General features: G+C 37.6%; 6 protein-coding genes across 12 annotated transcripts; 3 read left to right on the top strand and 3 right to left on the bottom strand.

Annotated features, from left to right (window-relative positions):
* The first annotated feature begins 1,211 nt into the window (after nt 1-1,211).
* On the top strand, nt 1,212-3,133 carry LOC127254285 (protein PYRICULARIA ORYZAE RESISTANCE 21). Of its 3 annotated transcripts, none has more exons than XM_051279315.1 (4): nt 1,212-1,381; nt 1,527-1,594; nt 1,843-1,924; nt 2,174-3,133. In XM_051279315.1, the coding sequence occupies exons 2-4, from the start codon at nt 1,580-1,582 to the stop codon at nt 2,887-2,889; spliced, it is 813 nt and encodes a 270-aa protein (XP_051135272.1). In that variant the 5' UTR covers nt 1,212-1,381; nt 1,527-1,579; the 3' UTR covers nt 2,890-3,133. The 3 variants fall into 3 exon arrangements, with proteins under 3 accessions (XP_051135272.1, XP_051135271.1, XP_051135273.1); XM_051279314.1 differs by having other exon boundaries at nt 1,212-1,406; XM_051279316.1 differs by having other exon boundaries at nt 1,214-1,333.
* Nucleotides 3,134-4,547: 1,414 nt separating this feature from the next.
* Nucleotides 4,548-8,043, top strand: LOC127254005 (pentatricopeptide repeat-containing protein At4g16390, chloroplastic). 2 transcript variants are annotated; one of them, XM_051278849.1, is made up of 2 exons: nt 4,548-6,776; nt 6,897-8,043. In XM_051278849.1, the coding sequence occupies exon 1, from the start codon at nt 4,611-4,613 to the stop codon at nt 6,720-6,722; it is 2,112 nt and encodes a 703-aa protein (XP_051134806.1). In that variant the 5' UTR covers nt 4,548-4,610; the 3' UTR covers nt 6,723-6,776; nt 6,897-8,043. The 2 variants fall into 2 exon arrangements, with proteins under 2 accessions (XP_051134806.1, XP_051134807.1); XM_051278850.1 differs by having other exon boundaries at nt 6,881-8,043.
* A 678-nt stretch (nt 8,044-8,721) lies between these two features.
* On the top strand, nt 8,722-10,179 carry LOC127254007 (uncharacterized). Of its 2 annotated transcripts, none has more exons than XM_051278856.1 (5): nt 8,722-9,294; nt 9,366-9,569; nt 9,659-9,769; nt 9,851-9,958; nt 10,031-10,179. In XM_051278856.1, exons 1-5 carry the CDS (start codon nt 8,860-8,862, stop codon nt 10,061-10,063), a joined length of 891 nt encoding a protein of 296 aa, XP_051134813.1. In that variant the 5' UTR covers nt 8,722-8,859; the 3' UTR covers nt 10,064-10,179. The 2 variants fall into 2 exon arrangements, with proteins under 2 accessions (XP_051134813.1, XP_051134812.1); XM_051278855.1 differs by having other exon boundaries at nt 10,028-10,155.
* A 33-nt stretch (nt 10,180-10,212) lies between these two features.
* LOC127254006 (protein NAR1) lies at nt 10,213-14,425 on the bottom strand. 3 transcript variants are annotated; one of them, XM_051278851.1, is made up of 12 exons: nt 14,235-14,425; nt 13,794-14,005; nt 13,368-13,459; nt 12,888-13,041; nt 12,555-12,741; nt 12,257-12,383; nt 11,846-12,002; nt 11,711-11,760; nt 11,455-11,626; nt 11,176-11,302; nt 10,981-11,072; nt 10,213-10,733 (listed from the first exon to the last, which is right to left on the bottom strand). In XM_051278851.1, exons 2-12 carry the CDS (start codon nt 13,875-13,877, stop codon nt 10,581-10,583), a joined length of 1,395 nt encoding a protein of 464 aa, XP_051134808.1. In that variant the 5' UTR covers nt 13,878-14,005; nt 14,235-14,425; the 3' UTR covers nt 10,213-10,580. The 3 variants fall into 3 exon arrangements, with proteins under 3 accessions (XP_051134808.1, XP_051134809.1, XP_051134811.1); XM_051278852.1 differs by having other exon boundaries at nt 13,794-13,969; XM_051278854.1 differs by lacking the exon at nt 14,235-14,425 and having other exon boundaries at nt 12,888-13,021; nt 13,794-13,811.
* Nucleotides 14,426-14,922: 497 nt separating this feature from the next.
* LOC127254605 (CASP-like protein 2B1) lies at nt 14,923-15,941 on the bottom strand. The gene is made up of 3 exons (XM_051279811.1): nt 15,608-15,941; nt 15,381-15,513; nt 14,923-15,280 (listed from the first exon to the last, which is right to left on the bottom strand). The coding sequence occupies exons 1-3, from the start codon at nt 15,826-15,828 to the stop codon at nt 15,023-15,025; spliced, it is 612 nt and encodes a 203-aa protein (XP_051135768.1). The 5' UTR covers nt 15,829-15,941; the 3' UTR covers nt 14,923-15,022.
* An 8,399-nt stretch (nt 15,942-24,340) lies between these two features.
* Nucleotides 24,341-25,593, bottom strand: LOC127254139 (ras-related protein RABA5a-like). Its single transcript, XM_051279050.1, has 2 exons — nt 24,967-25,593; nt 24,341-24,897 (listed from the first exon to the last, which is right to left on the bottom strand). The coding sequence occupies exons 1-2, from the start codon at nt 25,316-25,318 to the stop codon at nt 24,500-24,502; spliced, it is 750 nt and encodes a 249-aa protein (XP_051135007.1). The 5' UTR covers nt 25,319-25,593; the 3' UTR covers nt 24,341-24,499.
* Between the last annotated feature and the right edge of the window lie 681 nt (nt 25,594-26,274).

The following is a 26,274-nucleotide window of genomic DNA, read 5'->3' as shown; positions in this document are numbered from 1 at the left end:
TACTCTAAATGATGTTATTTATATGTAAGTAAAATAATAATTATGTGATATCTCATAACAAATAAATTAAATTTAGCCTTATATATGTATTTCACTCTATTAATCTTGAACTTTGAAGACACATCAACTCTTGAGTTACCAATGGTTGTAATTTAGGTGATAAGTCTCAAATTAAGATGTCCTACTTTCTATAATAAGAATAAATTTAGAGACACGTGAAAAAGACTTTAGAACATGCCCAAACATACACTAAAATAGTATTTGCAATATATTAGTAGTGAAATCAATTCCAATATATTTATATACACTAAAATAGTATATGCAGCAATATATCGATTAACATCATATATACGAAATTAATAAGATAAATATTATCTAAGATACAATTTTGGACCTAGTGGGAATGAAATAATTTTTTTTTTACAAATAAAAAATAAAAAAATTTGTTCCTCGGATTCCAAATTGGAGTCCACTTATTCTCCTTAGGCCACACAAAATGGTGGCTGTTGAAAAAGTGACTTTGTTAGGTGCAAACAATAATACCCAATTGTCAATTTGCTCTTTTCTTCTTTCTTCACATAATTTTGCACTTGAAACCAAACCCCTTTTTATCTCTACTTTTACTTTGCTTGTGGGCTCAATTTCATTTTTATCTAATTTCATATAAATCAGATAAATGATGTGCCCCTATGTTATGTGGTTATAATTAATTTAATGGTGCCTTTTTGTGTGTATGTGCTTAATTTAATAATTAAGATAATTCAATAACATTTTAGTGTACTTTTAGAAAAAAATGGCCTACATGATTGAAGATCTCGAAATTTCTTCATTGTGTGGTGTCTGTGAATCAACAGGCATTTGGGTTTTTTATTTTTGCCTAAAACTGTTGCAATAATCACACACACACACATGCATATATATGTATATATATATTGATTAAAAATTAATTTTATAATTATTTAATTTGATCCTTTTTCATTTATTTGGTAGGAGGACCCAGGAGTCGTTATTCCCAAATGAATCTACAGCATTGGTTGCTTAATCTGGACACGTACTCCAGGGACCTCCCGCAACCACCGAAAAGAACGTAAGCCGTGTTTGGCTGCTACCCATGTGGCATGTGGGGCTCACCTTGTATAATGTCAGCTCAACAAACAAGGCCTTATTAATATTCTCCATATATATATATGTATGTTATGTGTGTGTTTTTTATTGTGAGTGTATAAAAAAGTATTTCTATGTGTAGCGGAAATGCACCTTGGTTGCTTGCTTGCGTATGAATGAATGAATGGATGGAGAGACTGTGTTGAGTCAGTAGGAGGAATATTGGAAGGTGAGTTGTGTCAATCAAGGCCAGCACATGCAGACAACTGAGTAATTGGTCCGCAATTCGCACTCCACCAATTGTGATTATCTCATCTCACTTCATTTTCCTGTTTTTGTAAGGCTACAAAGTTGATATCTATCACAATTCTTAGTTAACGCTCTGTGTGTGTGTGCGCGTGTTTTTGTTTTTCTCTCTCTAGAGGCGGCTTCGAGATAATTGACGGATTTGTGGTTGCTGCATTCTGTTTTGCCCATGGCGACTGAGAAGGTAATTGTAATGTGCATTTGGAGCTGATTTTGTGTGTTGGTTGAGCGGTTTGTGTACTCTGTTGGTAGTGGCGGTTGAGAAGGTGATGTGTGTTGGTTTGTTGTGGTTTGAATTGATCTCCATTGCTTGAGTTTGATTTTTGGGGAGATCTGTGTAGTTCTTCGTGTTTTCGAGGTTGCGAGGTGAAGAATTTTGATGTTTTGGATGGAGGTAGATTTAATTTTTCCATTGTGCGTTCCGTGAATCAGGTGACTCCTATGGTGCTCAAGGTTGATCTTCAGTGCTATTGCTGCTACAAGAAGATCAAAAAAACTCTCTGCAAGTTTCCCCGTGAGTGTCTCTAAACTGTGTTACCTGATACATTTTCTTATGCGTTCATCGCACCACTGTTCAGTGAATTTATAATTGTTTTCAATCAATATCACCGGACGTTCTGCTCCACATTTAATCTCAACATTCTCACACTTTCGATTCCGCTTGTTTCTTCATTTTTTTGGTTGTAATTGCTGAGCATTTTTGTGAAACATAACTGAGTTTTGATGAATTGTTCATGTGACGCTAAAAAATTCGGGACAAGAGAAATTAGAGACCAGGTGTTCGACGAAAAGAACAACACGGTGAGCATCATCGTCGTGTGTTGCAGTCCGGAGAAAATTCGCGACAAACTGTGCAGCAAGGCCGGCAAGGTCATCAAGGGCATTGACATCAAGGATTCCGCCAAACCGAAGGAGCCTGAGAAGAAAAAGGACGCTGACAAGCCAAAGGAGCCGCCGAAGGAGCCGTCGAAGCCTAAGGAACCAGAGAAACCTAAAGTAGTCGCCGAGAAGCCAAAGGAGACTGAAAAAAAGGTCACCATAATCGAAAATCCGGAAAAGCCGAAATCCAATGGTAAAGCCGATAAGCCGAAATCCGACGGAGCACCGCCGGCAGAAAAGCCAAAGGATGCGCCAAAAATGGATCCGGCGAAAATACTGGAACCGGCCGCGAAGCCGGCGCCGGTTCCGGTCGCCGCCGCAGCGAAGGGACCCGACCCGGTTCCGGTTAATGGAGTTCCGTCGGTTTTCCCGTACCTCGGACCGAGTTACGATGCCTACGGATCCGGCCCCTATTACCACGGGTACGGGTTCCCCCCTCCTCAACCGCAGCCGTCTTATGATGGGTATTACGGGTACGGGGCTAGCACAGGATACGGGCCTGCTCCCGGATATGGGTATGGGTATGGTCGGGTCGGGCAACCCATCAGATCCGATTGCTACTTCAGCGAAGAAAACCCTCAAGGCTGCTTCATAATGTGAAGGTCTGCCACATAAAAAGAAAACGAATTATATTTTAATAACAATAATAATAATAAATATTAAAGTGGAATTAAAAATAAAATTATTGATGATATAATAGATTAAAATAATGGAAATGATAGTGTCGGTGAGGGGTAGTGCCACATTGGGGTGTTTCAAAGCTTTTTATGAATATTAATTTCTTCTTGTATTATGTTGTACGAATAGAAAGGTGTTGCAATATAGTCACAACTTTTTTTTTTCCTTTTTTCTTTGTTACAATTCTTACTTTTAAGAAACTGCTCTTTGGCTTGCTCCATTGCTTTCATTTGAAAAAAGGTCATTTCTGATGAATTGACCATTGTAAAGAGTCACTTTTTTTTTTAAAAAAAAAAGAATAGCTATAATTTCTAATGTAATTCTAAATTTATTGAATTTGCTGGTGTTTACTCAATTAGTCTTCGTTTATCTGTGGAGATTACAAAATTGAACGAGGGGAATCAAGTTATAGAGTAATGGTTATGCAAAGAACGTTAATTGTTATTATTTTTTATAATCTAGGAAAACTTTGTTCTTCTATGTGCTACTAGAATATGAATCTTAAATTTAAAAGGGATGGGAACATGAATTAAAAATATTTAAATTTCTTTATAGTATCAAACCCATTGTTTTTTCGTAATAATTTTTACAACAAATTCAACACATATATTTTATGATTATGTGTAATTGAATTTTCCGTATCGAGGAGATTGCAGATGTGTTTGGCAAATTGCGCAATATGGAGGGATGTTGGTACATTAGCCAGATAATAATAATGGGACCACCTCATCTATGACTATGACTATGACTATGATATATGATACCCAATGAAATTACAATGTTGCACTTGCACATTAAATATTAGGGTGCCAACGGGTCAATATAGGGTGGGCATATGCATCTAATTATTAAAGACATTTTTATTATATTAGAAAATAAATAAACAAATAAATATATTTGCAATCCGGGCAATCGTATCACCATAAATGTATCAATGGAAGGAGATGGAAACGTCCAAGTTTAAAAAGTTGTTCTTTGGTAATTATTCGTATTTTCGACAAACAATTTAATTTACGACGATTAATAGTCACTATCCAAGATTGCTCATTGGCTACCAAATAGCCAATACGGCTATGTATAGACGGATATCGACTTTGTAACAACCGGAAATATGAACACCAAACAAATCATACATAACAAAGGGTATCTTGCATTGTCATCTCAAGTTCATATACATCAAACTTAAATATTCTACTAAGTCATGATCCATTTAAGTGTCATTTATATGAACATATTAGCATGGGTTCAATGCTGACAGTTAAAAATTAATTATATATTATTATATTATTACATAATTTTATTGTAATATAAAATACCCCTTTTAGCTTTGGGTTGAGATACATCAATTATAAAGCACTCTGGTTTAAGTAGCGTGGGTAACAGAGAATTGTAGCTTTGTCAACCCAATTATAGTGGGCCTAGTCCAATTCAATTTGGCCCATACCACAAGTCATCCACTATTATTATTATTATATTATTGATTAGTAGTAACATTTATTTTAAATAATGATTAACCAAAAAAATTTCGCCCACACGAAAGAGTGAGGTCATTTAGGTAAATTCAGTCTTAAACCCCCAATATCAGAGATAAGGGCCATCGCTCACTCTTCCTTGAACCTTTAGTAGCCAGCGGCGGAGCAGCCATGGCGCTCAACCTCTGCGCCACGCCGGCATCCTTGCGGTCAAACGAATATCGTATCTTCTGCAATTTTCTTACCCCTCCTTCGAATTCCTGCCACTTTGGAATTAATATTGACCTAAAATTCGCTCCAAGGTATTCCTCCGCAAAACCCTCGTTTCGTAACTCCTCCTCCCCCAAATTGTCGTTACAAGAATTATCTCTCAGTAGCGTCTCAGAAGAATCTAAATCTCCCCGGGAAAATACTACGGCTTCATCGAAGCGTTACATATGGGTGAATCCGAGGAGCCCCAGGGCGTCGATGCTACGGAAAAAATCGTACGACTCCAGGTACGCTTCGTTGGTGAAAATAGCGGAATCTTTAGATAATTGCAGAGCGGTAGTAGAGGATATTTCGATTGTATTGGATAGTCTTGGGAATAAAGTAGTAGAACAGGATGCAATGTCTGTTTTGAACAATATGTCGAATGCTGAAACTGGCCTTTTAGTGCTCGATTATTTCATGAAGAAGCTGAAGAAGGTGAAGGAAGTTCTACTGTATAATGTGACATTGAAAATATTTAGGAAGTGCAAGGATTTAGATGGAGCAGAGAAGTTATTCAATGATATGATTGAAAGAGGAGTTAATCCAGATAATGTTACATTCTCCACGATTATAAGCTGCGCTAGGTTAATGTCGTTGCCGGAGAAGGCAGTCGAATGGTTCGAGAAGATGCCGTCATTTGGATGTGAACCTGATCAGGTTACTTGCTCGGTGATGATAGATGTATACGGGAGGCTCGGGAATGTCGATGTTGCTTTGAGTTTGTATGATCGAGCAAGGAGTGAGAAATGGCGGCTAGACGCCGCAACTTTTTCCACATTGATTAGAATTTACGGTTCGTCGGGGAACTTTGATGGATGCTTGAATTTGTATGAGGAGATGAAGGCTTTACGGGTGAGACGTAATGCTACTCTGTATAACTCTCTGTTGGATGCGATGGGAAGAGCGAAAAGGCCATGGCAGGCGAAGAATGTATATAGGGATATGCTTAATTGCGGGATCGAGCCGACTTGGGGTACTTATGCTGCATTGCTTAGAGCGTATTGTCGGGCTCGATACGGGGAAGATGCAATGGCTGTGTATAGAACTATGAAGGAGAAGGGGTTGGAGTTGAATGTTCTCTTGTATAATTCGCTTTTGTCGACGTGTGCTGATGTGGGATACACTGACGAAGCTTTGGCGATTTTTTCGGAGATGAAGAGTTCGGGGAAGTGCTTGCCGGATGCTTGGACGTATGCGTCGTTAATCACGATTTTTTCTTGCGGCGGACAAGTGGAGGAGGCGGAGAGTGCGTTGACTGAAATGCTAGCTGCCGGTTATGAGCCTAACATTTTTGTTTTGACGTCGATCATGCAATGCTATGGGAAAGCCGGTCGGAATGACGATGTGGTGAAGACGTTCGATCGGGTGTTGGAGTTGGGAATAAGTCCTGATGACTGGTTATTGGGTTGTCTTCTCAGCGTGATGACGCAGGCGCCGGCGGAAGATCTCGAGAAGGTGATGGTGTGCGTCGAGAAGGGAAATCCTAAGCTTTGTTACGTCGTGAAGCTAATCGTTCAAGGGGAAAACTTCGAAGGTGAGTTCTTTAAGAAAGAGGCTTGTGAGCTGTTGGAGTCGATTGGCGCGGATGTGAAAAGGGCTTATTGCAATTGTTTGATCGATCTTTGCATTAATCAGAACCAGATGGAGAGGGCGTGTGTGTTGTTAGGCCTCGCCGTTGAACTCGGAATATATACCGACGTAATGTCAAGAACTCCGACGCAATGGTCGTTGCACGTGAAGAGCCTCTCTCTTGGAGCCGCCTTGACTGCACTGCATGTGTGGATAAACGATTTAACGAAAGCGGTTGAAGACGATGAGGAAATGCCGTCTTTACTCGGGATCAACACAGGACATGGGAAGCATAAATTCTCCGAGAAAGGGTTGGCGGGTGTGTTCGAGTCTCATCTGAAGGAATTGAATGCTCCGTTTCATGAGGCGCCCGACAAAGCTGGGTGGTTTTTGACGACCAAGGTGGCTGCACTGTCATGGCTGGAGTCGAGACGTACTCAGAATGATGTAGCTTCTGCATAATCGAACAAACGCTTGAAACTGCCGGCATTTTCATTCGGTCCTTCTGCTCGACTGGTATGGACACGCTTTTCTCAATTCTCTGCTATTTTGAGGAAATTTTGTCGGGATTTTGTCCGCATGTGGTGTGCTGTTTTAAATATAATCTAATGAATTTAAAGGACTCTTTGTTAACAGCAAATGACATATGAGTTTTTGCTTGCTACTACACTGCAATATGCATGTCTGAATATCGTCGGAGAGCCAGAAACAGGAAAGTAAGTCAAACATTATCTTTATTACATATGATCATCATGTGCACGGCTGTTAGTATGTCAATAGTTCATGTGCTGCAGCTATATATATATATATATAAAAAGAGGTTGACAAAGTGTAGTAGTAGTATTATTATAAGAAGCTGACCTTGGAGTTTCAACGTCTCTGCATATTGAAAACATTATCATTGAATGTGGAAGAGGTTGACTGTTTTAACATTATTTATCATAGAAACAGCTCATTAGTCAGCTCCTAATCTCCATTGTAACAATGTTGCCTGCACGTTTGCTGACTTTGCCTGGACTGGACAACAATGGACACACGCACACACACACACATATATATATATATGTATGTATGTATCAATGTCTATATGTAGGTGAAGGTGAAGCAATCCATTCCAAGTGAGTGCATTCGAAATGGGAAACTGCATTAGAGCTGCTGCATATTACAAAGACTGCCCGGCAGACACGGGCAGGATGGAAGGTAAGAAGCCATGGGAGGTGGCGGAGTCGGAAGAAATGAGTGGACTGATCGGTGGTCGGCGGCGGGGGAAGATGATCAAGATAGTGATGAGCAAGAAGCAGCTGAGGAGGGTGCTGATGAGAAGCCAAATGAGTGTCCAGAAATGGAGACCCTCTTTGGTTACAATCCCCGAATTTTAGAGCCGTTGCCCGAAGATACGCTCTGGGTAAACCTCCGGTCGAGCCTAATAGCCTACAAACTAGACCCGACGAGATAAGTTACACTAGATGAACCATATATGACAGTCAAGATTTGGAGGCGCAAAGAGTTTGAGTCCTATATTTTACTTTAGTTAAGGTTAGTTTAGATCACATTAAATTCCACAAGGAGGAGGACTTTAGGTATATCTTTTTGGATGCGATTGTATTAGTAAAAGCATCTGATTGATGAAATTGTATATGGCAGAAGTTCTCCAGAAATTACTGTCTATGAATGTGAACAAGATGAATTACATTATAAGTACACTTAAGTATTGAGTCTTTGTATCAGTGATTGATTCCTTATGATGTTTTGTAAAAAGGATTTCATAATTTTTTTATAGAAATTCTAAGGTAAAAATAATCATTGTGACTTATCAAAGTGTTACAAACTTTGAATAACTTATCCACTACTTACATAGAATCTCTATAATTTTAATTTTAATTTTTTGAAAAAGTTTAATGTAGGAATAATCAAAATCTATGAATTAAGGTAAATAATTTTTGTAAAATTTCTTAAATGGTAAATTGGCTGCAGGAAAAGAATAAAATCAGGAAGTACAAGATCAATTAAAAGCAAATCTTGATACCGATCAAAAAATAAAAAATAAAATTAAGCAATATTTCTGAAGCTGATTTTATTATTATTTTTTTTTTCTGAAAAAAAAAAACTTTAAAATGAAAAAAAAAATTGAATAGAAATATTTCATATAAATAGATTTCACAAAAAGTACTACTAATACTTTATATAAAAAAAAATTCATTCATATTTTATTATTACCGTTGGGTATTCAACGACCGGAGTAAATTCAAAATATTATAAGCTGCCATTATTAACGTTCCATCATTTAATAGCAATTTATTAACTTTACATATCTTGTCTTTTACCCGTCAAAAACAAAAATCGATTTTCATTAGGCATTCAATAAAATTTGATTAATTACCATATATATCAAATTAATCATATTTAATAGTAATAGCAAGTCAAGTAGTATATATATAAATCAAAACCATTGCCTTCGATCCTCATCACGCATTGCCGCGGAAAAAAAAGCAATTTGAATTCAGATAAACCCTAACCTTCAAATCGGCGATCAATTCCCCCAAATTGCAACAACTGTCGAGATTCAGATTGCGCCAAATTTTGTTTTTCTAATCGTGAAATGGCTTCTTCAATCAGGCCTGAGACTCGATACGCCGCCGCCGAGGAAGCGGACGCCTCATCATCCTCCGAATTCACGGCGGCGGGAGACCTTAGCACGAAGAACGGGTACGGGAAAATCAACCTCGGATTCACGGTGAAGAAGTTCGTGGACAGCAGAATGGCGAGCAGGAACCCTAAATTGGCGGATATTTTTGGGGAGGATTTGAAGAAGGCGGTGAGAAAGGGGGCTGAATTTGGCGGTGGTCTGCAAAAGAAATTTGCCAATTCGAAAAAAGAGGAGCAGAGTACGAAGAAGGCGTTAACGGAGGTGAAATCGAATACCAGAACATTGGGGATGGTGCTGAGGAGTGAGAGGGAGCTTCTGAGTAAGAACAAGGAGCAAGAGGAGTTGATTTTTCAACTGAAATTGCTGCTGGAGCAGAAGATCACTGAGGTACCTCTGAATTTAGCATGTTGAAATTTTACTGGTTTGTCAGAGTTATGTAATATGAAGCAATTTATTAGGTTGAGAAACTGAAGGATTTGTGCTTGAAGCAAAGGGAAGAGATTAAGTCTTTAAAGAGTGCATCGAATTCACACGATCTAGAAATAATGGTGGTGAAGCAAGGTTGTGAATTGAAACAGGCTAAAGAACTCATTCCCAGTCTCCAAAAACAGGTCACTTCACTCACTGGACAATTGCGCTGCCTCGCCGATGATCTTGCCGAGGTAATCGGAGCTTTTGCTTTTGCTTTTTCTTAATCCATGTCTGAAAAGATAAGATTTTTTAAGGCAAGAAATGTTTTTTGCGTGGACAGGTGAAGGCAAGAAAATGCTATGGGAGAGGGATATCCATGGATCAAGATTGGGGGACTGATTCGACCACCTCGGCCTCTTGTTATCGGGTTGATGATGGAGCTGATTCTCTGGTAAGAACATTCTTTAACTGTTGTTGTCTTCTTGTATACCCGTGGCCAGTTGGATATGTGCCGTAACTCGAATTGGATCAGGAATTCTGCTCTGGAGGAGATTATTACACTACTCCAGAGGATGAAATGCTTGTCAAGGATTTGAATCCCTGTCTCACTCCTTACACCACAAAGTCTTCTTCTTCCCTGGTTGGTACATATAACTCTTCGAAAATCACATGGGAATTTTCTTGCATTCTAACAAACTGATTCTTGCAGCAGTTTGATGACTGCGATTCCCCCTGGGGAGGGTAGATCGAATCGAAGTAACATAGCCTGTATACACAGTCGATAAGAGTTTTCTTGGATCATCTTCCTGTCTACACAAAACAACTCATGGGAATTTTATAGCATTATGCTTGCAAAGTGGCTGCTGAGAAGTTTTTACAAGAACATAGTTTAAATATGATAAATGTAGCTTTCATTTGTATTGAGATGAATTTTAGATTTCATACACTCGATAGTTTAGTAGGAAAAGTGATAAACAAGGCCTTACAAGCATGTCATATGCTTGTCGAAAGATGGCAATACACAGTAAAGCTTGGTAAACAATAGATCTGTTCTAAATAATCATGTGAAGCACCAAACATTAGCCTATACAGTAACATTTCCTACCAAAACTGGTTCGCTATAGAATATACCACCTGCCTACCAATAAGAGATACGGAGAATTTTGATATCCACAGTGTCGGGATCAAACTATACCACACCTAATGCAGAGGCGAACTTATGGAATATAAGAGTATAGTTAAAACTCTCACCGAAGCATTTCTCACCAATTCTGAAACTCGGAGGTCAAGCTTTTGACAATAGGGTGGTATTCGGTGTGCAGATGTCTCTTTGCCGTCTCAGAACCAGGTTCCCCAAGCCATTCATCATATAGCCTTTTGATACGAGGATTTTTGAAAGGATCAGCAACCAAAACCTACAAAAATAGTAGCCTTGAGTAACTGCAGGAATTAGGAGATTAGGAAATCGACAACACAAATACTATGATATGAAAGGTGGAAAGACCATACATAGTATCAACTACGAGTTTATAAAGGCATTAGAATTACTTTTCCATTTAGTTCATTATTATTCGTTGAAAAACCATTCAAGGCACAATTAGGGAACAGGAATTGTTGAGAAAGCATATTCTTTCAAGAAAAATCTAGTTGAAGTGGGCTTACATTCTCTGCGTAAGTTGTTTCTAACAACTGGATCAAATCTTTTGCTGATTGCCCTGGCTTAGGCTTGATCTGACCCCCACCATTTAGGCACCCTGTTAAAGATGGCAAACATACCAAAGTCAAAATGAATCTTGTAAAGCAACAAGCATATAACAAAGGAATTTGCATGAGAACTACAATAGGGTTATGTGCTACCTGAAGGGCAAGCCATGATCTCAACGAAATGGTACTCGCACTTCTTACTTTTAATTTTCATAACAATGTTGCGGAGGTTCCTGAATCCATAACATAGAGCAAATCTCAACACAATTTGGCCATCTACCTGAATAGCATGATGCAGAAATTATTAATTAGAACCTCCCAAGAAAAATACAAATATGAAGCTAATTATGCAATGTTAGCACTGTGCCAAGATAGCAGTAAAGCACTTAAAAGTCCCAATGTCAATTGTCTAGCAAGACAAGCCAGACTTACTTCAAGAGTCACTTCACGAAGATCCGCGTTTTTTATAGTCTTATACTCAAGAGGACCTTCAATTTCCTTTCCAAAAAGTACTTTTGCTGCATATCGGAATATAGTGTCGGCATATCCACCGGAACTTCCACGAACACCGAATAGATGGCCTTCTTCGTCAACATTTGACAATCTATGAGAAGTATGAAAACAATACATTAGTCCTGAGCAAGTATATTCAATACAACGATGACTTTGCAATTTTAAAGGTTCTTACAGTTTGTCCACCGGAGATTCTTCTAAACCAGCAAAATCAACGGACTTTAACTGCAACATATTCTCAAGATATTACAAAGTCGGAAGGGAGTTACAAACAGAATAAACATTTGGATTTTATCAATTTATAAATTACCTGAATTAAATCTAGAACTTCTCCAGTGGTTAATACTGAGTCTACCTCTGTGACTCTTTCACCATCTGTATCTGTTTGAAAGACAAAGTCATCTCGTGCAGCTTCAAGCTTCTTGTCATAACATGGCATTACAGTAACATGATATATGTCTGCTGGCCTGAAGAAAAATTTAACATCAAAATCTTAACAAATCCTCCCTTAATCCACAGGCCATTGATGTACTTACTGACTAATTCAAAAAGCACTATAACTGACTAGCATCTGTTCCTAATAGTTTCTTAGGCACTAGACGGTTCAAATTTCCTAACAACTTGATGCAGCATATGCCACTAATTATATCCACCTAAGGGTGTCTTCTGGTAGTTCTCATCATAGGGGTATTAACTCAAAATCAATGAAAAAAACAATTACCGCAAATGTAGTTTCTGGCAAAGATGTTTCTTAATAGCAGTTCCAATTGCTTGTTGAGGACTTTTCACAGATGAAATATATGGGAGAATATAAGAACCAAGAGTTTTTTCTGCATAACAAATCCAACCTGCAGCAATGTATACAGGAGAGGAGTCAGATGTAAGCATGAAAAATATCATCTATATAAAAACATGCAGTAGATGAAACTATGAAGAATAGGAGAGATTTTATCTAAACAAAACTCTGTGCCTACCAAATATATTCTATTGGTTACTACAAATTTAAATAAGTTGCATACCTGGACATGAAGATGAAATCACAGGAATGGATGATTTTGATTTCTCATCATCATTTAACTTGCTCTGTTTATAGCGTGCAATGAATTCATTACAAGATTCAATGAGTGTTAAATCTCGACTGCAGCTGGTATCAAAGACTGATATCACACCTAGTGATTTTAATAATGCTGTGAGTTTTGCGAAGACCTGAAACACCCAGTAAAGATGTTGTAACATCAAAAACACACGGCCAAAGTCAAAGAATGCACAATATATCCACTTAACATGGTACAATATAAAACTGAAGTTGTATTACAATACATATTTGGTTCATTTGTAATGGTGTTGTCTACCTGATGATTGGAAAGACCAAAATGAGCAGCAAGAGAAGCTCTAGATTGGGGAGAGAGGGAGACAATAACAGCTTTTCCTTCATTGATATTTGAAAGAAACTCATCTAAACTCTGCTTCTCGAGCATAACTGTTTCTGCAGATGTTATGCACCCACTGCATGAGTAATTGTAAATGTAAGAGTTTGTATTTTCCATTCTATATTACAGGATACTTAATTTATTTCCTCCCTCCTCTCTCCGGCACACAAAGATCCAAACAAAAGACTAGTTATCCATAATTACTATTACTAACGAACAAATAATCTATTTCTTATTTAACCACACACAATAAAAGATGATTATGTAAAGTTTCAAATTAGTGATCGAAAAACAAATCAGGTTCCATGGTCTCTCACTCAAACCCACACACACACACACAGAGAAGTTCATACATGCGTCTATAGACATACAAACCTATCACATTGAATAATACTAATTTACCTGCAAGCTAAGCAATCTTTCAGCGAGATCTTCACAGGCTCATTCGGCACTGTTTTACTAGTGGTCTTCACTTTCCCTACATTTCCTGCATTCTGTACACATCCAGCCAAACTATTACTACTTACATAACGATAATAAAACATCAAAACAACAAATGAAAACCGTAGAACCAAACAAAACACCAGTTAAACGATAAATAATGAATTTCTAGGGAAGTAAAATTTTCCAATCACTGTCCCCAAACTTGTTCATTTCGTTAATTAACATCTGAATATCCCACCACAAAGTAAACATTGCGGAACCATAGCATATGGCAAGAAACGAATAAGAAGCGCTACAAATTACAGTCGAATTTCAAGTCAAAATCAACAGAAATCGGAAAGCACAATCGCGAAATTCTACAAATTCCTAGAACTCAGTCCTTACCTCCGTTTTGATCACGCAACCCTGTGAAGGTGCTATGTAATCATTCAAGTCACCAATTCTTAGCGTCGCCGAGAATTTCTCCATCGTTCTTTCCCTTCAGCGTATATACGCGTATGCTTCAATACGTGGAAATACAGATACAGAATCTCCCGACGAATAGTTTCCCGCACTTGGAGCTGAAATTACGATCCAAGGTGCAAAATTTGAAGTTTCTGGATTTGGAAAATTACACAGAAAAATTAAAAAGTGCTGAGGCAATTATAGGCTTTGAAATTAGGAACATCAGATGAGGCGGCGAAGGCGAGACAGGAAATGATTCACTACGTCGGCGTGTGTATAAAACGACAGCGTATCGCACTTGGACCGGACCGGACGGGTTAATGGCCCGGTTTTTCATTCAACAAAAAGTCAAAAGAAACCGCTTAATAAGATAAACCCTACCTGCTTGATGAATCCAACCACCGGTTCTCCACCAGTTGAGGATTCCGATCATGGTCCGCCGGAATCATTACCAGAGCTGCTTCCGACGATACGATATCGAAAGGCGAATCGATTGTTTAATTATGATTTCATTATATAATTGAGTGGACTCCCGAATCACACGGAAAAAGGTAAAGTTGAATGGCACATGTACCTGACTACCGGCTGCAGCAGATCTGCGGCAGGAGCAGAAGACGATGACGTCGACTCAGAGAATAAGACTGCGGCTGAGAATTGGGCTGATTCGAAGCCCATTTATTTTAGAATTGGGCTTAAACTCGGCCTATGCTTTTTTATTTGGGCTTTTAGTCGGCCTTTACTTTTTTTACTTTTTCTTGTTGGAATAAGAGCCGGGCTTTTTTTTTTTTTTTTTTTTATTTTTGTGTTTATGCTTTAATTAAAATTATGTACTTTATATAATTTTAATACTTAATGGTAATAGGAAGGGGAAATAAGAATAGTAAGTTTTCACAGACCAAATAAAAAAAAAAGAGAGAAAATAAATTAAATAACAACTAAGTTAAATTTGAGCTACTATTTTATTGATGAGGAAACACATATATAGTCCATAGTTAATTATTATATATTTATACTTCCTTTCTCTAGATACATTAATTTTATTACTCACTAATAATAATTATACGACACAAACAAAACACAACCCTTTTTATTAGTACAATACATAACATATATATATATATATATATATATATAATTAAGTGAGAGATCCGGCGACGACCAGCTGGAATTCACTTGCCATTATTCCCCCAAATTTTCTTCTTACAGTCACCATACAAACGGAAGAGGCTGAAGGCCGAGACGCCGGACAACGTCACCGCGGCGAGGCTGAGCAGAACGGCGCCGGCGATGCCTTCCCCAACCTGATTGCAGAACTTGGCGTACATACCGCATATTTTCATCCACTGCATATCAGCCTCCCCCACCTTCGCAAACACCGCCGACTGCGCCGCCGCCGCCACCGCCGCCACCGTCAAGTATGCCACCGCCTGGATGATGATCAATTAACCACAAATATATATATATATATAATGATTAAAAGCTTAGATCGATATACTGTATTTAATTATGAATTGAAATTGAAAGGACCTGGTCGGCGGAGAAAATGGCCCAGGCGAGAGGTTTGCTGAAGAGGACAGTTCCCTTCACCATGCTCATAACACATCTCACTACTTGAACCGCTGAATACGCACCAGCCACGCCATTGCTCACCACCAACAAACTGCATATATATATATATATTAATTAATAATCAATCAATTCATTCATGATCATCATAATGATAGTGGAATTGGAATAATTAATGAATTACTTACATGAGGGCTTTCATGTCGGTGAATTTTGCGCGTTTCTGAACGGAGAAGATCTCCTTGACCTGAGTGTCGGATCCGATGAGGGCGGCGGAGGCGACGGCCAAGGCGATGACGGCGCACCTGAGCAGCAGCTCCGCCAGCCTGACTCTCCGGTCGACGAGGCTGCCACTGCCATGGTAGACGGGGACGTTGCCAGGACTCATTCCCACCCCCAAGTAGCTCATGCTTTCCAAATTACCTACCTAACTTTCTTTTTTATTACTAAAATTAATTTTAATTTTATTTTATTTGTCGTAGAGAAAGCAAGGTTGCTCCCTGCCTGGTTTGGTTTGGCCACTTATATATATATATCTAGAGAGAGAGAGAAAGAAAGAGGGGGAGAGAGAGATCAAGAAAGCAAGCTGGTCCCATTGATATTGATATCCTAGGACTTTACAACGAAGTCCGAAGATCATCAATCAAATTAAATACGTCTGCATATATATATATATATATATGTCATATTTTTATCTTCACTGATCACTACTACTGTTGTTATATATATGTGTATATATATATTTGTTAATTACTGTTGGTGGTCTAAAAGAATTAAGTTAGATGAAAGGGGATGTAAGCTATATATATTGGATTAGGGTTTCTGAGTTGTCTGTCATATGTAATTGAAGAGAATTAAACAAGAAAGTAAATGTGTTGGATTTGGGATCAAATATGTGTATCGAATATGTTGTTAAAGTCATTATTTTATTCAGTCTTATTATTTAAGTGATCTAATTAATATAATTAATTATTGACTGATAGGTTTGATTGTTATGGAATGAAAGTGCAGCTACCCGTATAATATTATTATTTTGGTGACGTGACAAATTAATAATATTAATTAAGGGCATAATTGTAATTGCAATTATGTTTGCCCTATTATAAATAGGCTAGGGTTAGGTCCCCATGATCAGCACGCCGTAAAAGAGATCTAATTCTCCCTGCAGTTTCTGCTCCTCACCCGTCAAGGACAGAAAAGAAGCCGGCTCTCTGATCTTGGAAGACCAAACCTTTAATCACCCAAGATTTGTATATGGCTTCATCAGGTACGCTTCCGCTTTAAAGGATCGGGCATTTAAATTCAACAATTGGTATCAGAGCCAAGTTGAACTATTTGGATGTTTTCTTGAATTAATCCATGTTTAATCGGATCGCATTTGATCCCCAAAATAATTCAACTCCGATTTTGGGAAAACTTGAATTTCTTTTTCGAAACTATCAGAATAAATTCATTCCTGAAATAATTCGTTGCTTTCGATGACGCCGTCCGACAATAATTGATTCGAATGATTTTGTGTGAAATCTTCAAGCATATCTGGGCATCTATTTGATTATTTGTTCACCTATTTCCTCTATTTGCACAAATATGCAAATTAAGATACACACCCAGTGACATTATTGTGTCTTGATCTTGGAATCCGTGTACATAATTGAATGCCTTGGAATCCGTGTACATATTAGTAATCTTCGTTAGAAATCTGTACATATATACATAATTGGTTGATTTGATTTCCGTGCCAATATATTTTATTTTATTTTTATTTAATTTATTTGTATCTATTATTATTGGCAAATATATTCTAATATATAGATAAAGATTCATGATACAAAATTTAAGTATAGCATGGAAATTTATATATTCATTCATTTATTATATTGATTAATTTATGTATTAAATACACGCATATTCATGTTTGTGTGTTTGTTAATTTATCATGAATATTTTGAAATATATTGTTTATGAAATTGATGTATGCATCTTCAGAAATTAATTTTTGCCTATATTGCAAATATTTCAACCATCAGAATTGGAAACTCATTAATAATGTTTGCTGCGTTTTGACGGTGAAAATCTAGTATTTGAAGTTGCCAAAGTAACCTCTCTTATATGAAATTTTTTCTTGATAACGTAAGTGTTTATATGTTTATTTTAATTCATGTGATTATTCTTCGGCCCAAAGGCAGTCGATAATTGACAGAATGAAATATACATCTGCGATAATATGTATGGGACAATTATATAGATTTAACTTATGTGAATAGTAAATCAGTCCAAAGATTGGTTACTGTTTGACATTACCTTATTGTCCGTATATGATTATTGCAACAAGATGACTGCTTGCAGTTAATGGCATTGATCCAAAGATTAAACATTAATGTTGCGTTTAGTGTCTTGAGATGGGATTGCATTATTTTATTTTGAGTTTCATTATGCTACTTGAGTACTTATGTGTATATTAATTCCTTGTTATCTTCAGGATCGAATCTTTTGGTATCTTCTAACTATTCAGTCCCAATACTGTCTGGGGACAACTATCAGCACTGGAAAGAATCAATATTGATTCATTTGGGCTGTATGGATCTAGACTTGGCATTAAGGATAGACCAACCCCCTTCTCCTACGGAAGAAAGCACTGCAGATGAAAAGCAGTTGTTTGAGAAGTGGGATAGGTCTAATCGCCTTAGTCTAATGATCATAAAGAAAAGCATTCCAGAAATCTTTAGGGGCACGATATCTGATGATATCATTACTGCCAATGATTTCCTTGTCGAAATTGAGAAACGCTTTACCAAAAGCGATAAGGCGGAAATGAGTACTCTTCTCAAGAGTCTCATTACCATGAAGTATAACGGCAAAGGAAATATAAGGGAATACATCCTGAACATGTCTAATACTGCTTCTAAGTTGAGAGCACTTAAGTTAGACCTTTCAGAGGACATGTTAGTCCTATTGGTTTTGCTCTCACTTCCTACTCAATACGATCAGTTTAAAGTCAGTTACAACTGTCAAAAGGAGAAGTGGACTCTTAATGAGCTCATCTCTCACTGTGTTGAGGAAGAAGAAAGAATGAAGCGTAATAAGACTGAAGAGGTACATATGGTGGATACCTCAAGGGATGCAGGCGGCAAGAAGAGAAAATATAAGGCCGTTAAGGTTGAGACTGCTAAGGCTCATGTTCCAGCTCCAGCTCCTCGGGCTCGTCCTGAAAAGACTTGCTTCTTTTGCAAGAAACCTGGACATGAGAAGAAGAATTGTACTAAGTTTCACGATTGGCGCGTGAAGAAGGGTACGTTTCTTACTTTGGTTTGTTCTGAGGTTAATTTAGCTTCAGTACCTCGAAATACTTGGTGGTTAGACTCTGGATCAACTACTAACATCAGTGTTTCAATGCAGGGTTGCCTGAGCTACCGAAACCCAACTGATGCTGAAAGACGCATTTACTTTGGAAATGGGGACTCAGTAGAGGTGGAAGCCGTGGGCATTTTCAAGCTGTTATTGAGTACTGGACATTTTCTTGAATTGCAAGACACTTTTATTATACCGTCATTTAGACGGAATTTGGTTTCTGTTTCTTATTTGGACAAATTCGGTTATCATTGTTCTTTTGGAAACAATAAAGTTGAGTTGTCTTTTAATTCATGTTTGGTTGGTTTTGGTACTTTTATGGTGAATGACAGTTTATATATGCTCGATATTTTGGTTTCCTATAATGAGGCACTTAATATGGAATCAAAAGGTACTAAGCGAAAATTTCATGACTCTAGTTTATTGTGGCACAAACGTTTAGGTCATATTTCAAGAAACAGAGTTGAAAGACTCATTAAGGATGGAATCCTTAATTCCATAAATTTTTCAGACTTTGACGTTTGTGTCGATTGCATTAAAGGTAAACAAACCAAGGTTAAAAGGATAGGTGCTTATCGAGCTACGGATGTCTTAGAATTGATACATACAGACATTTGTGGGCCTTTTCCCACTCCTTCGTGGAACGGTCAACAATATTTTGTGTCATTCATAGACGATTATTCTCGATATGGTCATCTGTACCTTATTAAGGAAAAATCTGAGGCACTGGACATGTTCAAAGCATTTAAGGCTGAAGTTGAAAATCAACTAAGCAAACGCATTAAGACTGTCAGATCTGACCGTGGAGGAGAATATTACGGCAGAAATGATGGCTCGGGTGAACAACGTCCAGGTCCTTTTGCTGACTTCCTTAAGGAGTGTGGAATCGTCCCTCAATACACCATGCCCGGTTCACCTAGCATGAACGGTGTTGCTGAGAGACGAAACCGCACATTGAAGGATATGGTTCGAAGTATGATTAGTCAATCTACTTTGCCACCATCATTATGGGGAGAAGCATTAAAGACAGCAGTCTACATCCTTAATCGAGTGCCAACTAAGGCGACTGCCAAAACACCCTATGAACTCTGGATTGGGCGCAAGCCTAGCTTAAATCATCTTAGGGTGTGGGGTTGTCCAGCTGAGGCGAAGGCCTATAGACCAAATGAACCAAAGCTAGCACCTCGTACAGTAAGCAGTTATTTTATTGGCTACTCGGAACGGTCAAGGGGGTATAAATTTTATGATCCCACATTAAGAACTATTTTTGAGACGGCTACTGCCAAGTTCTTTGAGGATGTTGAGTTTAGGGGGAGAAATACAGTTTTAGACTTTACCTTTGAGGATCAAGAAATCACTGATGTGATTGATAAAACACCTCATGAGTTAACAGTCATTCCAGCTCCCATAGAGTTTCAAAGTGCGACTGAGGAACCCGTTCGCATAGAACAGGAACCTATACCTATGGAACAAACTCAACAAACTCAAGAACATACAGTTCAAGAGCCAACGCAATTGCGTAGATCCACTAGAGAACGGAGAAATGCCATTCCGGATGATTATGTGACATTTCTTCAAGAAAGTGAGGATAATGATGGCATGACTGAGGATGATCCAATTAATATTTATCATGCCATGAAGGGTCCTTATTCAGATAAATGGATTGATGCGATGCGTGATGAGTACAAGTCAATGCAAGACAATAAAGTTTGGGAACTTGTCCCATTGCCAGAAGGTGCAAAACCCGTAGGTTGCAAATGGATTTTTAAAACCAAACGGGATGCAAATGGTAATGTGGAGAGGTATAAGGCACGTCTTGTAGCTAAAGGCTATACTCAGAAAAAGGGGATTGATTATAAAGAGACTTTCTCTCCGGTTTCTTCGAAGGACTCTTTTAGGACAATCATGGCTCTTGTGGCATACTTTGATTTAGAGCTCCATCAAATGGATGTTAAGACGGCGTTTCTGAATGGTGACATTAATGAAACGATCTATATGGTACAACCAGAAACTTTTGAGGTCGGTGACCCAAAGCAAATGGTTTGTAAATTAAGAAAATCCATCTATGGGCTCAAACAAGCGTCTCGACAGTGGTATCACAAGTTTCATCAAGTAATTCTCTCATATGGTTTTGAGATGAATGTGGTTGATGATTGTGTTTATCATAAGTTCAGTGGGAGCAAGTTTATTTTCTTGGTTTTGTATGTGGATGACATTTTGCTTGCCACAAATAATGTGAGCATGTTGCACGAAACTAAGAAATTTCTCTCGAGTAACTTTGAAATGAAAGATCTTGGTGAAGCATCTTTTGTATTAGGGATCCAAATATATCGTGATAGATCTCGGTGTATTCTCGGATTATCTCAAAAGAGCTATATTGATAAAATACTCGAGCGATTCAGCATGCAGAAATGCAAGCCGGGAGATACCCCTATAGCTAAAGGAGAGAAATTAAGTCTCAGCCAATGCCCTAAAGCAAATCTGGAAATTGAGGAGATGGAAAAAATCCCCTATGCCTCGGCAGTTGGGAGCCTCATGTATGCACAAGTATGTACGCGTCCAGATATTGCGTACATAGTCGGTGTGTTAGGCAGATACCTTAGTAATCCTGGATTGGATCACTGGAAGGCAGCCAAGAGGGTGATGAGATACCTGAAGAGAACCAGTAATCACATGCTCACATATAGGAGGTCAGACCAATTGGAGATCGTTGGATACTCTGACTCCGACTTTGCAGGATGCCAAGATAGTAGGAAATCTACATCTGGCTATGTTTATATGTTGGCTGGTGGGGCCATCGCTTGGCGCAGTGCCAAACAGACACTCGTTACCAGTTCCACGATGGAAGCTGAGTTCGTGGCGTGTTTTGAGGCATCACAACAAGCGATTTGGCTAAAGAACTTTGTCGCTGGGCTGCGAATCATTCCGATGGTTGAAAAACCCATCAAGATTTTCTGTGACAACAATTCAGCCGTTGAATACTCCAACAACAATAGGAGTTCATCCAGGTCAAAACATATTGACATTAAGTTCCTAGTTGTGAAGGAGAGAGTGAAAGATCATCATATCTCGATCGAGCACTTAGGGACGAAATCTATGTTAGCAGACCCCCTAACTAAAGGTGTAACGCCTAAGGTCTTCCATGAGCATACTGCTCATATGGGTGTGTTACAATTTAAGGAAGCTTCACTGTAGTGGGAGTATGCATTTACATTCTTTTGTCCTTCACTTGATATTTGTTTTATACTCTTTTGATCATTATTTCGGTTATGATGTTTTGGACATTATGATTAAGTAATTTACGATCTCATTCAGTTTGGACCAGTAGAAAATTGACATATTTAGATCACACTTATGTAATTTTCTCTCTGCACGTTCCATGATTGATCTATGTCATTTGATTACACTGATATTTGTGATTACTGTGAGTTTAGCTGTTGATACGGCGAATGCTTCTTTAGTCCTATATTGCTGTGATTGATGGATCAGATTGTTGCAAGCCTTGTTTTATAATGACTGAAAATTGAGCTCATAAGGAACAATATGTTCATTCAGACACATACTAGATCCAGTGGGAGATTGTTGGATTTGGGATCAAATATGTGTATCGAATATGTTGTTAAAGTCATTATTTTATTCAGTCTTATTATTTAAGTGATCTAATTAATATAATTAATTATTGACTGATAGGTTTGATTGTTATGGAATGAAAGTGCAGCTACCCGTATAATATTATTATTTTGGTGACGTGACAAATTAATAATATTAATTAAGGGCATAATTGTAATTGCAATTATGTTTGCCCTATTATAAATAGGCTAGGGTTAGGTCCCCATGATCAGCACGCCGTAAAAGAGATCTAATTCTCCCTGCAGTTTCTGCTCCTCACCCGTCAAGGACAGAAAAGAAGCCGGCTCTCTGATCTTGGAAGACCAAACCTTTAATCACCCAAGATTTGTATATGGCTTCATCAGGTACGCTTCCGCTTTAAAGGATCGGGCATTTAAATTCAACAAAATGTGCTTTGGTTTGCAGGGGCATTGAATGAATTAATGATATATATGCAGCAGCAGCAGCAGCCTAGTCTAATAATCTTAATTAATTACTAATTTGCAATGAATAAGACATGTATATGTATGTCTGTCTGTCTGTCTGACCCTGTCGTGAGACCAGCATTCAATTCAATTCAATTCAATTGGGTTCATTTAAGAACAAATAAAGGCCTGCTAATATTTAGGGCTTTAATATTTCTAGAAAAGGGCAAAACTTTTGTTGTTCCAAGAAAGAAATAATTCAGAGAAATCAAGAAGAAAGTGAGAGATGAGAAGGGTGGGTTTCCATTATATTTCACGAACCCATCTCATATAAAAATTCATCGATCATATCATATATACATATCCATCAAATTATGAAGACCCATTCCTCTTTTTATTGATCTTCCAGATATTATCACCATGCATCCTCTCCTCGTTGCTTAATATACATATATATATATATAATTAAAATGATGATGAGCAGCAAAACATATTCACAATAATATGTATATATAAAAGATCATATGATGGCGATGATGAGATAATGATGATTCAGGAAGTCCCATTAATTGTATTGCAGCAGCGGCACGTTCACCGAAACTAAATTTAAAATATATATATGACACAATTGCTTACTTAATTAATTATTATATGTGACGATATATATATATATATATTTAGTTGAGCAGAAGCAAATACCAATATACAAAGGAGTAATTAATTCATAATTATTTGGGAACAAACTTTTGATTTCATTTACTAATAATTCTGATTGGGAGTGAGGGGTTAACTTAATCAAGACTTGACTACTTAATTATATTAGCCATGCATGCATCTATATATATATATACCTTGCATTATTATCATCGCTACGATTTTATTGAAAGATATGAATTATATTATTGACTTTGATTTGCATTCACAATACATATGATAACATACAAAATATATAAGCTTGACCCCAAGAAAAGTTCTTTTGGTGATTATTGAATTTTGATTTTAATATTTTATTTCAGTGGTAAATAAAAAAATTATAAAAATTAAATAGTGAAAATTTTGGGAATAAAATTTACTAACCAACATATTTTGTAAGTCACTTTGGCAATGTGTTTTTCGTTCACTTCATTCAACACCTTTCTTGTACAATCAAATATTTTAAATCATTCCGATCAAAATATATATATATATATATTTTAAATCATAATTCAAATTGATATTCTATATAGTTTAATACATTTATATAAGCTTCAACACATTTTTTACTCAATGTTCAACAACATAATTTCAGTGTGTTAGATTTGGATATTTATTTAAGTGATAAGACAAGTTAAAAACAATATATTATATACTTATAGATATTTCAGTGTGAAGCTTGCATAATAAAGAAATTAAAAAAATAAAATAAAAATCAAAGATAACATATATAGTCGTCTTGGTGTTATCACTTCGAATTTTGGAGGTTTAAATTTGAATTTTGATATAAATAATATTCTATAGTTTGTGAAAAAAAAAAAAAAAAAAAAAAAGAAGAAGAAGAGAGAAAGGAAGAAGAAGACACCATATTCTTCCGATAACATGAGTTCATTCGGCGAATGTAATAACACGTGCATAATGCCCTTTCTAGTTATATACTATACATATATATGTATGTATCACGTCGCCAACTTTACATGTTCGAAAATTATTTGTAATTATGGATCACGACACGCAGCAGCCGGATTTCTTGGTCGGCGGCGGTTGTTCTTGCTGTTGATCATCGTCGACTGGCCGCAAGACGACGGTCTTACTCTTACCCTTGGAGCTCCAGCTGGAACTCCTGAGCTGTTCTTCATCCTGATCATGATGATCCACTGAAGAAGGCTGCTGCTGCTGCTGTTGCATCACTGATCTCCTACTGATCAATATGCTGTAGATCTCCTTCACCACCGTCTCGAACGCCGCCGACACGTTCGCAGAGCTCAGCGCCGACGTCTCCATGAAGAACAACCCCTTCTCCTCCGCCATACTCTTCCCTTCCCCCGTGCTCACCTCCCGATTGTCTTTCAGGTCCGACTTGTTCCCGACCAGTATCGTCACCACGTTCATGTCCGAATGAGCTGTTACACGTTTAAATAATTATGATCACTATTCAATTCAATTTAAATGATACTCTGTTTTGCACGTACCTTGGAGTTCATTGAGCCATCTTCCGACGCTTTCGAAGGTAAGGCGGCGGGTGATGTCGTAGACGAGGAGTGCCCCGACGGCGCCTCTGTAGTAGGTGGAAGTGACTGCTCGGAAGCGCTCCTGCCCGGCGGTGTCCCAAATCTGGGCCTTCACTTCCTTCCCGGAAATGTCCATTTTATGTGTCTGAAATTCGACTCCAATGGTGGATTTCGAGCTGGGATAGAACTCGTTGCGCGCGAATCTGGACAGCAAGTTTGATTTCCCCACAGCTGCGTCGCCGATCATCACTACCTTGAAAAGATAATCCTCGCTTTGCTCCTCGTCTTCTTCTGCATGGTGATGGGATTCCATATATATATATATATATGGGTTTGGGTCGGGTGTGCCTACGATTAATTATAATGCATGGCTAATGTATGCAAGAATTGGGACACCCGTGGAAGGAAACAGCAAACAGGACATGTTTGCATCTCCAAAGGGATCTAATTAATATATATCTTGATGAAGATGTATCCCTCCCCCAAACTGTTTGATTTCTTGGTCCCTCTGAATTAATTCAGGGAAAGAAATGGCAGATTAATTGTGGGGAGGGATGAAAGAATGATAAGAGGGACTTTGGAGGGGAAGAAGAAGATGAAGATGATTCTATGGAAAGGGATAAAGAAATAAAAAGATTCCCGGGGAAGAAGCTTTACCAATCCAATGAGTGGATGGCTGATTATAACTCAATGATTAAATTGGGATCAAATATTCCTTACGGACCATAGCAAATATTTTGAATGAACAATATTTAATTATATGTAATATAATATATTATGATACAATACAATACAATACAATACAAATACAAATACAAAATACTTCATAACCTATTAAGCACATGCATGTACAAGTCAGTATGGTAACTGCCGCGTATCATAAATGGATAATAAAGAATCCAAGTAAGTATAGGTAATATATGTCGTAAATTAGTTTTGATTTACGTGATAAAATTGTAACTTAAAAAATTAGTATATATAAAATAGAAAGAAAATGAAATGTGCTTACGATTGTATTAATATTAATAGCCACATGCAATTATATTTAGAATGAGCAAAAATTATAGTGGCCATATATATATATATGTCAGATATGCACAGAAATGACGAAGCTATATTTACATTAATTACCTTCTTTTTTATTGCTATTAAAATTTTCAGATTCCCAACAATTAATATTATCTGTCACAGCCAATACTTTTACTAATGTAGTCAAAACATTATTTATTCGAAAAGTTTATCCAAAAACTGACTGGCTTAATATGATCC

Source organism: Andrographis paniculata, unplaced genomic scaffold, assembly GCF_009805555.1.
Source record: "Andrographis paniculata isolate CXL003 unplaced genomic scaffold, ASM980555v1 Contig52END, whole genome shotgun sequence".
Taxonomy (NCBI): domain Eukaryota; kingdom Viridiplantae; phylum Streptophyta; class Magnoliopsida; order Lamiales; family Acanthaceae; genus Andrographis; species Andrographis paniculata.
Note: the sequence above shows the minus strand (reverse complement) of the source record. Positions and strands in the feature narration are given on the sequence as shown.

Coding starts and splice junctions, on each gene's coding strand:
- LOC127254139 (XM_051279050.1), bottom strand. CDS start 25,318: ATGGAATCCCATCACCATGCAGAAGAAGACGAGGAGCAAAGCGAGGAT. Junction 24,898..24,966: donor ATGGCTCAATGAACTCCAAG/GTACGTGCAAAA, acceptor AACGTGTAACAG/CTCATTCGGACATGAACGTG.
- LOC127254007 (XM_051278855.1), top strand. CDS start 8,860: ATGGCTTCTTCAATCAGGCCTGAGACTCGATACGCCGCCGCCGAGGAA. Junction 9,295..9,365: donor TGGAGCAGAAGATCACTGAG/GTACCTCTGAAT, acceptor GCAATTTATTAG/GTTGAGAAACTGAAGGATTT. Junction 9,570..9,658: donor TCGCCGATGATCTTGCCGAG/GTAATCGGAGCT, acceptor TTGCGTGGACAG/GTGAAGGCAAGAAAATGCTA.
- LOC127254006 (XM_051278851.1), bottom strand. CDS start 13,877: ATGGAGAAATTCTCGGCGACGCTAAGAATTGGTGACTTGAATGATTAC. Junction 11,627..11,710: donor GAATCTCCGGTGGACAAACT/GTAAGAACCTTT, acceptor TACTTCTCATAG/ATTGTCAAATGTTGACGAAG. Junction 10,734..10,980: donor AAACAACTTACGCAGAGAAT/GTAAGCCCACTT, acceptor CTATTTTTGTAG/GTTTTGGTTGCTGATCCTTT.
- LOC127254605 (XM_051279811.1), bottom strand. CDS start 15,828: ATGAGCTACTTGGGGGTGGGAATGAGTCCTGGCAACGTCCCCGTCTAC. Junction 15,514..15,607: donor ACCGACATGAAAGCCCTCAT/GTAAGTAATTCA, acceptor ATATATATGCAG/TTTGTTGGTGGTGAGCAATG. Junction 15,281..15,380: donor CCATTTTCTCCGCCGACCAG/GTCCTTTCAATT, acceptor ATCATCATCCAG/GCGGTGGCATACTTGACGGT.
- LOC127254285 (XM_051279315.1), top strand. Junction 1,925..2,173: donor AACTCTCTGCAAGTTTCCCC/GTGAGTGTCTCT, acceptor TCGGGACAAGAG/AAATTAGAGACCAGGTGTTC.
- LOC127254005 (XM_051278849.1), top strand. CDS start 4,611: ATGGCGCTCAACCTCTGCGCCACGCCGGCATCCTTGCGGTCAAACGAA.